The following is an 11,064-nucleotide window of genomic DNA, read 5'->3' as shown; positions in this document are numbered from 1 at the left end:
GATCTTGATATTATATGGCTTGATATGATGGAGTTGGTCTAAATTAGGAAGCTTCTCTTAGAACTATTTTACCATTCTTAATCCGATACAATTTATCCTGCTTGTTGAGCTCACTTAGCCTGGCACGTAGTTGTTTGTTCCGTATTTGCTCTTGTGGGGTTAAGTCAGGTGTTATAAATACTTTAGTGACATGAGTCGGGTGCTCCTTCTTACGCAAGTTCAACCTGTTGTGGAGAATTTTAAACTTTTCCTCTCTTGTTGACAAAGTAACTTTTGTGAGTCTGGGCCTTCCAGTCTGTTTACCAATCCGTGTTACATTACTGATGTGAGCATTAACTCCAATGTATTTATTAAACAAGGATGTGACATTCTGAGTATCTTCGTTCTTCCGAATACTGGCTTCCGCTGATGTGGATTCTGGAAGGTTGTGCACAATCAAATTCAGTTTCCATTTCTCCCGTTCCTTTTCTTTAGATATGATTGCTGCAGTCATTGATGCTATTGATTCAACAGTTACCTCCTTGCTATGGATCACTTGTTCAGATGGCTCAGTGTTTTCTACTACAGCGGTATCAGGCTCTTGTTCACTGTAACTAACTAAATTATTTACTTTCTCTGTCAAGTCCTCAAATCTGTTTAATAAATCCATTTGCACAGAGTTCAGCTTAGTTTCTATTACATCACAAACTTCCTTAGTGTTGTCATAAGCCATTAGGGCATTGGGCAATTTGTAAAAACAATGAGAACAGAAAAATACAATATTGTTTGGTAAATCAGAAAGAGCGCCATATTGCCCAACACTTAAATTAATGCAAACTCTGTGCTGCCACTTTCTGCACCAAACGCACTCAAAAGCATCACCAGTTATTAACTTGTTACAGGTGATACACGTGTCGCTCTCCTCTTTATCCAATGAGAACGCTGGTGAAGTCGAATTTCCACTAGACGGCTTGACTCCCCTGATTTTTGGCATGGTAAATAGTTTCTCTATATGTTACAATGAACACCAATACTTGTACGCCTGTAGAACCAAGAGAAAGGGCGTTTCAGCGGAGACAAATATTCAGTACTCCAACTCCCGTGTCTCACGTGATATATTATGATGCTGCCATTTTGATTATATCAAGAGTATAATAATGGGGAAGGAGCTAGAGTGTCAAACTGTGCTATAGGCTGTGAAAAATGAGCCCGTAAAGTAACCTGCATACCTTCGTTTCTTCTCGTAAACCTGACTGCTGTTGATTGCTCAGATTTAATTTGACACTCTCCCTCCCGATTATATATACATATATCAGGAAATTAGATGAGTAAATTTTAAGTCTAATGAGAACAAATCAACTTTGAACCAAGGCTTCTCAAGTAGCTAAGGTATATGAAGCATAAGGGATGCATGTTCCTAGAGAAACTGCTCATGTTGTTGATGTGAAATGGTTAAGTTTGGCTATTTCACTCGTTGAAAGTTTCCCTTCACAAACTGTGGTGCTGTATTGTTGCTATTGTGACACAGAGAATAGAAGTGATGTTAGTGTTGTGTGTTTTTATGTAAACAAGATCTGTTAAGGTAATGTGTTTGATTCTGTTCAGTTCAATGACTGTCTCAGAAAAAAACTTGCGAAGTTTCCACAAGCATACTTTTATAAACAAAGTTTACAAAACAAGTTTTTATAGGACATGCTACAAAGAATAAAAGTTTTGGGTCAAATCAGTTAAACTTATGCACTGCCTTATAATTATTCGCCTGGTCGTGGAGAGTTGAATATCTTTTAATTTGTTCCTGTAACACCAAGGGTGTGTGCATTTATTTACAATGTGGCAGACATAAACAAGATTGTTGTAATTTCTTCATTAAAACACCTTCAGACTAAGTACTCACCATTATAGGCTAAAACTTTAGTAACCTATTCTTTGGACACTGTAGATGATACTGAGACAATAAAAGGAAATTTGGAAATATTTCAAATCATGTGGGGTTTTGCTGAGACAGTCACATATATTGAAGGGTATCACAGCCTTTCAACTCCATTTTAGGTGCTTTTCTGATTCCTTACTTCATAATGTTGTTTGTTGTGGGAATACCGTCATTCTATTTGGAGCTCACCCTTGGTCAGAAGATGCGTCGTGGTCCATACAGATCATGGTTTAAGATATTCCCTCCATTGTCTGGTATTGGGATTGCTTCTGTCATTACCATCACCTATATTTCTATGTACTACAACGTCATCATCTCTTGGGTGTTGTTCTATTTTGTTAACTCATTTCATGATCCCCTACCATGGGAGAAGTGTTGTGGATACAAGGTGGATCATATGAACAGAGAAAATGTCAGTTATCGTTTAATGATGGGAGGGAATTGTAGTGATGTTCCAACTACTAAAGCTATTGATGAGTGTACTCAGGACTTTACCAAGTGTGTGTGTGTGTGTGTGTGTGTGTGTGTGTGTGTGTGCGTGCGTGCGTGCGTGCGTGTGTGTGTAGGGACTTTGCTTTCTTGGTTTGTGTGTAGTGTTGTTTGTGTGTATATTATATGATAGTATTCCATGTGCACTTTCTGTTATAAACAGTAGAACTCTTCAAAGTAAAAAAATCTCTGTAACAATAGGTAAACCTGCCTTACTATATAATTCTAGCCATATAGGACTTTTTAATTGCATCATTGAGGTCTCATTTTGTGGAACTATAATTCAGTTGCCGGATGCAAGCATTTCTATCCCAGGAATTTCCATGCATTGTTACAGAAGTGGATGAGTTTGGCCCAGGTGGGACTGTATGTTTGTATGAAATTTGTTCTATTCAAAAATGTTTTCTTTATATTTTAATGGTGAGAGTTGTAGTAAGATTATGTATAGTCAGTTGTATCTAGGCATTTTGTGTACTACAGGTACTACTGGTACAATCGTGTGATACATGTCAGTGATGATATTGGAGATGCTGGTGAATTCAATTGGCAGTTGTTGATTTGTATGTTTTGTGCATGGCTGATCACTTATCTGTGTTTATTCAGAGGAATCAAGTCTTCTGGAAAGGTCAGTGGGCATGTGTATTGCTTTGTAACCTGCCGACCTGCCCAGATGTCTCTCTTAGTGGATTTTGTGATCACCTACTATGTGGATACTGTATACACTAAGTTTCTGTTTCTATTTCAGGTAGCCTATGTCACAGCAGTGTTCCCTTATATAGTATTGACCATACTGTTCTTCAGAGGAGTGACTTTGGATGGTGCTGGGGATGGAGTGGAGTTCTTGTTTAAACCAGATGTAAGTAGTTGTCAAGGCAACACCATTAAGCTGACATGATGAAGTCACTGTGTAACAGAAGCCTGTAGTAGTGAATACTGTGCCTGACAAAACTTTCCTTGTTGAGTTGCTAATTCAGGATTTCAGTACAGAAGGGTTTCTCAAAATGAAGTTAATGTGTCAGTGGCCTTTCTTATTGTTATGATGGTAGTCATGTGTCACATCCACGTAGTGTTAATGCCAAACTCTTTTCACAGCTCAACTGGCGGGAAACAACAGAAGTAGTCAAAATTATTGTGTATCAATTAGGATATGTGACTGCTCTATAAGAGTGGATCTTTATGTGTCGTTTGCAATTGAGATGTTGATTCCTTGTACTTGGTAGTTTACTGAGGTCAGTCATCCTTTAATACTTTTTACCATTGGCTCCTCTCAAAATAGCTGTTTTAGAAGACACCTGGCCTAACACATCGCCTTTGCTGGTTTCTGTTCAGTTGTGTCCTATCACCACTTGCACAGCATACTGTATTCATATTAAAGAAAGCGGTGACTCTTACCCAAGGGTGGCTCTTAAGACAGTTATTCGAAGTTGTGATGTTAGGAGCAACTATTAAGTAAGCTATAGTTATTTACTAGTAATCTAATAAAGCTTGCTTGAGTTTGATGATTTTTCTAATGTGCATAAAGAAAATAGATGAACTTTGAAGGTGTTAATTGTTCTTGTGTAGGGATTACCAAGTGGATCGAGTGCCCATCAGCGCATTAAAATTTTTTATTGCACAGCAGTGGTTCAAACAGACTAGTACCTCTAAAATCCGACTAGTACCTTCTTAAATCTGACCAGCACAATTCTTACATATATACTCTAACATAAAACACAAACATTCTAATGCAACACACAGCATATCAGATCATGTTAACTTTAGGCCACCATTCAGGAATTCCTTGGCAGAACCCTGAACTATCGATTACTGAAACGTGAAGTGGCTATTCCACTACATTATCAGCTATGTTCCATCGAGAACAGTATGGGAAGCACCTCTGCAATCAGTCCAGTCACTTTGGAAAGTATGACTTAACGTATGTCCCGGCTATCACTAACAGCAAAGCAAACTACTTCAGTTTCAGTTATGTTCCACCAGTTATACAACATTCCAAACAATGAACAGTACGAGAAGCACCTCTGTATTGAATCTAGTTGCACTACAGATAATAAAGCACTGAAGCCATATCCAAGTTACTGTGAATCAACATTTACACAGTAGTGGAAAAAGAGAAAGGACAAAAATAAATCCATGATGCATGCATTGTAACTGCTGTGGTTGGCGAAAAGGGACATCTGGAGCCAAAGCGATGTCAAACAGTAAAGAAATCAAGCCATACATAACCTTGCTTGGCTATGCCTTACTAATACTGCCAAGCTGTCATGAAGGAATGTGAAACTGGGAAAGAAAAGTGAAACTTCTACTATACTGTATGATACACTCTTGTCTGTCATGTATAGCACATGTACTTTTGTCTTGTGCTGTAAGACATTTTGTCCCATAAAAAATTGCAATAGAGGGAAGTTTAATGGTGTTTGTATTTGTTTTTCATAGTGGAGTAAACTATATCTACCCCAAGTATGGTTGGAGGCAGCTACTCAGATATTCTTCTCACTGGGGATCTCAACTGGTGGAATCATTGCTCTCTCCAGTTACAGTAGCTCATCCAATACTGCACTAAGAGATACCACCTTTGTGTGTATTGTCAATAGTGCCACTTCACTCTTCTCCAGTATCACTATATTCTCAGTGTTGGGGTTTAAAGCTCATGAGACTGGAGTATCGATTGATGATGTAAGTCATATTGTGAAGTTTGTCATCTCATGGGAGGGGAGAGGTCATCTCATCCCTTCCAAATAGAAATGTTGATACAACTTGATAGTGTCGTTCAGATCAGTTGTCATGCTTTCTTTTTGCTGTGTACCATATCACACAATTCATTTATCTAAACACTTTTATCATTGCCGGAGTTGGGATAACCAAGGGATTACACAGTGTCTCTGTTGTTTTCCAGTTGTGCATATAGCGAACAGACACTAAACCACACGGCATTATATAAATGGAACTTTTGATCACCACTCAGCACAAATGCCGCTCTGATCTGACATGACTAGCTACTTGTAAAAAGTTGTTTGTTTGTCCTCTATAGCTACATGGTTTTTAGTATCCTCTAGTATCCAGAGTGTTTTACTGGTTTTACAAGGGTATTATAATCATGATGTTTGTTTTGACACTTTGTTGGAAGTATCTAATATAATATTCTGTTATTTGATGTTACAGGTTGCCAACGGACCTGGACTGGCATTCAATGTGTTCACAGAGGCCATCACGTTGTTACCAGGGTCTCCATTTTGGGCTGTACTCTTCTTCACCATGTTAATCACCCTCGGGGTGGATAGTCAGTTTACTTCACTGGAGAGTTTGTTGACAGTCCTGTTTGACAGTAAACACGTTGCTAAGATCAGGAAGGAGATTGTAGTAGGTATGGTAACTATTGCATCTATTTCGTTGTTCATCAAGTACAAGTATTCAAGTATACGTTTACAAAACAGCCAAACAATAGAAAGGGTGTGACCATGTGGTGCTAAGAAATGGCTGCAGTAATGTTCAGTAAATTTCTATTAGTGACACTAGACACTGATAAATAATGCAGCCATTTCTTCACCGCCACTTTTAATTTCATAACATTTTTCACCCTGTAATGTCTTTGGTGTTTTATATCACTTATTTTGTATTTGTAATTTATACCTCAAAGCTGACCACAGGCAAGCATTAGGGTATGCTTTTACCTTTTTACTATCTTATCAAGAATAACAAAGTTGAAGAAACAATAGTTTATGTTTAATCTAATGCATTCACAGTATGTAAACTTTAATGTGAATATCAGACGTATGTCACATCATGGTGACTGTACTATTAGAGTATCTACAATATCATACATTATAAGATGTGTGTGGCTTTTTGGGTGTAATACCAAGAGTTCATAATATAGAGAGGGAGGGTAATACCGATTCATTTACAACCACAAAAGGTTCAAGCTGTGATGGTTAGACTATCCAAACACTGATTTTTGATTTGTTCCCATGACCATTTTTTGTGACTTATGGTCAGCATTCTACACATCTTGATGATGCACCTGTTACCCAAGCTTACAATTTCTTCACAAAAGTTTGAGCCACAATGATTAACCTATCCACATACCAGCTTCAACTTACTCCTTGAAGTAGTTTACCTGTTAGACATGACACCAACACAGTTACTTTCATGTGAACAATCATTATAGCTCTGCAATTGTTTAACTGTAATAACTTGTTGCTCTGTAATAACTCTGCAATTGTTTATTGTACTCAAACTAAACTTGGTACCAAAATTTTCCTTCAGATAATGCAGTAGGTAGTTTTAGTAAGTGTGCAAAAGAAGGAAACAAAACTTGAGGGGTCACATCTTGGGTGGTTAAGTTGAAATTTTGTTATATGGTAGGACAGTTACAGAATAAAGTTGTGTTTATGGAAAAGGTAGCACAGAGCTATGTAGTTATGTCACATCATTGTTGTTCCTGTATGTCTTGATATAAAGTGTATAGCAGATGAGTGTTTTGAATTATTGTACCAGCTTCTAATTTTTATTGCAATCTTTTTTCCAGCTGTCGTATGCATTGTGCTGTTCATCGTCAGTATCCCATTTGTGCTTGGTAATGGATTCTACCTCTTCCAAATGTTTGATCAGTTTTCAGGAACCATACCACTGTTGCTTATTGCCATCTGTGAATACATCGGTATTGCCTGGGTGTATGGAACACGCAAGTGAGTGATATATCTAATTTTTAAAATGTATTCTACCTTATAAAAAATTTGTTTGGAACTTGTATGTAGTTTGCAATTACACGCATGCAGAGTGCTCTTAAGATGGTTGCAAAACAATAGCACAACTTTGCACATACTTTACATGCACAATAGCAAAAAAGTAGTGAGTTCTTTTGCTGTCTTATTACACGTATGCAGTTTGCTTTCATACAATAGCATATTTATGCTATCTTTTTACTCGTATATTGCACGTGTGCAATTTGTTCTCATACAATAGCAATGCATTGTGCTCTTTTTGCTTGCATATTGCATGCATGCAGTTTGCTTTCATAAGTTAGCTTTATTAGGGGGTTAGATTACACACATGCAGTCTGCTCTCTTTCTGCGTACATGCAGTATACAGTATGAAATAGCCAATCAGATGAAAACAGTTGTTTAAAATTGCGACCAAACTGTTTGCTACTATTGACAACCTGTACAAAGGAAACAAGAAGTAGTCTTTATTAGTGGGACGTGGTGTTCTACAAGAAGACATGTAACACTTTCACACCTCAGATCAAAGGAGCCGCCCAGGCTACATGGGTCCTGGGAGGGTGTGGAGACTTAAGTTGTCATAAGATTCCTTGAAGGATTCATTTTCTGAATCGGACATTGTACAAATGTAGACCGGGCTACAACTGGGCAGTGATTATGTAGATGTTGACGCTGAAATTGATTGTGGGGATCGATTAATACTCACGTGATTAGGACGCACAACTTGGATTTCACCATGAAAACCACTCAGACAGAGAGCGTTTTGTTATCCTCGTCATCCTACCAGTTGAAAAATGTTGGGCTAAGGTGAGAACTAGCGCTATAGCTTATTCACCGATCGTTTCCACACATTTTCAAATATGGACACGCCCCCATCACGAAGCTACCACTCTGCACGGAGTAATCACTCTACAAGCAAGCTTACCTATCTAGGCCTTTAGTGAACTCCATACCTTTTTCATAAATGATTCAATAGCACTGATTAAAAGATTAAACTTGTGTAACCGAAATTTTCTGTGATATCTCTAGGGTATGTCCATTCATCATAGCTGGATGTAACCAGAACGTACTAGCTGCTGACCCTTAATCAAAATTTTAGGTGTGCATATATAATACATCCAGTGACTACAATCGTATTGGCTTGGGTGATTGATCACCCTGTACAGGCTATCAGCCTAATAAGTGTTACGTATTAGCTGTAACACGGGGAATTCGGGCTTTGCCTGATATGTATGCCCTCTGCCCTCGGGCAGTCGGGCATACATATCAGGCAAAGCCCAAATTCCCCGTGTTACAACTATTACATGTAATACTTTCACACCTCAGATCAAAGGAACCGCCCGGGCTACATTTTGTATGTAGCCCAGCTAGCCGGGCTACATATTAAATGTAGCCGGGCTACAACTGGGCACTGATTATATAGACCGAAATCAATTGTGGGAATTGATTAATACTCACGTGATCAGGATGCACGACTTGGATTTTGCCATGAAAACCACTCAGACGGAGAGCATTTTGTTATCCTCGCCATCCTACGAGTTGAAAAATGTTGGGCTAAGGTGAGTATGAGTGCTATAGCTTATTCACCAATTGTTTCCACATGTTTTCGAAGCTACCACTCTGTATGGAGTGACCACTCTACAAGCAAGCTTACCTATCTAAACCTTTAGTGAACTTCATAATTTTTCTATAAACGATTTAATAGTACTGATTAAAACATTATACTTGTGTAACTGAAATTCTCTGTGATATCTCTAGGATATGCCCGTTCATTGTAACCAAACGTAACCAGAACGTACTAGCTGCTGACCCATAATCAAAAATTTTAAGTATGCATTTATAATATATCCAGTGGCTGCACTCGTATTGGCTTGGGTGATTGATCGCCCTGTACAGGCTATCAGCCTGAAAAGTGTTACAACTATTATTTGTTGTAGCAGTACATGACATTACAAGTACAACTGAGGCTGGCATCTTGAGTCTCCTTGAAAGTTATGCATCACAGGTGGAGAAACATTGCTAAACATGAATATAAAACTACCACTGTACTACTGTTCATTATGGCTTCTTTGTTCTCTGTAACAAAAAAAGGGAGTGTAATTTTAACCTTTGATTTAAGACTACTGTATAGAAATGTACATATGAAAACAGACAAGAAGCAAGAGAGTATGCAAGCTGCATGCACACAGTTGCTCAGTTGCTAAACTGTTCACAAGTTGCACATATGTGATGGCACACATGCAAGTGTTTACTACATGCAACAGCTATGGAAATGTGTGTGCTAATACTAGCATGCGCACACATGCACAAGTATACATGCAAAATAGCAACACTTGCATGTGTGCAGCTTACTAATATTTTCATAAGGGTTTGTATCGTGACTTGTATCTTGCCTCACTTGGGAACTGTTTACACAGTTTGTACTGTATACTATGAACAAAAGTGATTTGTTTATTGTCTTTCAGGTTTCTTACTGGTGTTGTCAAGCCGGGTCGACAAGGTGTTTTCTTCTTCTGGTGGCTGTGGTGGACAATTGTTGCTCCTTTTCTAATGATTGCTGTGTTTATTGGCAGTCTTGTAACCAGCTTTACAGAACCATTAGAATATGTGAGATATCAAAATGTAAGTCTTTTGAATTGTATTTTACTGGTTAATAGCTGCCCACGTACAATAAACACATTCGATGGCTTTAGTCTTCACATCTATCACTCTTGTAAGCTCATCTAACTGCTATTTGGTTATCTCACTTTCCTGCACACTAAGAGACAGAATTTGCCACATTCAAATCTTGCATTATTTTTCATCAAGAGAGTTGTGGGAATTAATCTTTACTACTTTTTGTAATTAAAATATTCAACAAGACTTTGAAGCAGTAAAATTACTAGGCCAGAAAACTATCTTATTTTAACAAATTGCATAGTGATACTATTCTTGCTGATCATTCTATTAGAGTAGGTGACTGCTCTATTAGAGTATCTCAATCTCAAATGTGTTTGTACACTAATCAGCTGTTACAAAATGTTGGCTCAAAGGACAGCCCTGTTTTAGGGTATCTCTAGTTATAAGGACTGCCCTTGGGTAAGTGCCACAGTTTGCATGTATTATGATGCATGTGCTGATATGACACACTGTTACATAGTAACCATATAAACAAGTTGAAATGTCATCTTTAAAAGCGTTGTTAAGGGGAACCAAGATAGAAGTAATTCGTTTAAGAATTTGCTTACTGTTCCAAAGTAGCCATGTGTATTTCTTACTAAAATTTGTAGCAGCTGTTAACTGGTGAAAAACAGCATAGTACATAGATTACATGACAGTTTTTACTGGTGCGTATTTGTTTTGCAGTACGAAGAACAAAATCATGTAGCTTATCCCAGCTGGACACGTTTTGTTGGGTCATTGTTGGTCATTTCAACCACACTACCGATCCCTTTGGTTTTCATCATCAGATTAATATGGAAGAAAGAAGAAAGGAAGATTGCTATTGACTGGTTTGTCAACTTCCCCACAAGATGTCGTGGAGCGTGGGACAATTTTAAACAGTATTGGTCAAATGTTGAACTTGAAAACCCTTTCCGAGCAGTTTATGACAGATGTTGCCGCCACAGGTCATGGACTCCTAACCAGCCACAATTTGTAGATATGCAAGTAAACAATGACAATGATGATGGGAAGGATCTCTGATATAATTATTTATTTTATCTTTAAAAAATGTGTTATGTTTTTGTATAAAATTGGTTTGCCATTTGTCCCTAACTAACTGATATTTAGATATGCAGCCTCGCTGTTTGTTTGTGTATTTCGTTTGCATATATTTTGTTGTAAAATAAAGTAAGACTATTATTAATTTATTACTGATGGTAATTTTATATCTATATGTATAAACCAGCCTATTATGCTATTAACTTTACCTATTATGCTATGCTGTAGTGCTGAAAAGTTTGTCCATTA

General features: G+C 37.8%; 1 protein-coding gene across 1 annotated transcript in view; it reads left to right on the top strand.

The window, feature by feature from the left end:
- Positions 1 to 10,998, top strand: part of LOC136263917 (sodium-dependent neutral amino acid transporter B(0)AT3-like) — an 11,625-nt gene extending 627 nt beyond the window's left edge. The window contains exons 2-9 of the mRNA XM_066058548.1: positions 2,029 to 2,407; positions 2,879 to 3,023; positions 3,144 to 3,254; positions 4,832 to 5,071; positions 5,558 to 5,759; positions 6,921 to 7,080; positions 9,579 to 9,735; positions 10,459 to 10,998. Coding sequence (XP_065914620.1) covers positions 2,029 to 2,407; positions 2,879 to 3,023; positions 3,144 to 3,254; positions 4,832 to 5,071; positions 5,558 to 5,759; positions 6,921 to 7,080; positions 9,579 to 9,735; positions 10,459 to 10,797 — 1,733 coding nt within the window. The 3' untranslated portion in view covers positions 10,798 to 10,998. The remainder of the gene's footprint in view (positions 1 to 2,028; positions 2,408 to 2,878; positions 3,024 to 3,143; positions 3,255 to 4,831; positions 5,072 to 5,557; positions 5,760 to 6,920; positions 7,081 to 9,578; positions 9,736 to 10,458) is intronic.
- Positions 10,999 to 11,064: the final 66 nt, after the last annotated feature.

Source organism: Dysidea avara, chromosome 8, assembly GCF_963678975.1.
Source record: "Dysidea avara chromosome 8, odDysAvar1.4, whole genome shotgun sequence".
Lineage (NCBI taxonomy): Eukaryota > Metazoa > Porifera > Demospongiae > Dictyoceratida > Dysideidae > Dysidea > Dysidea avara.
This window is presented reverse-complemented; position numbering and strand designations above follow the sequence as displayed.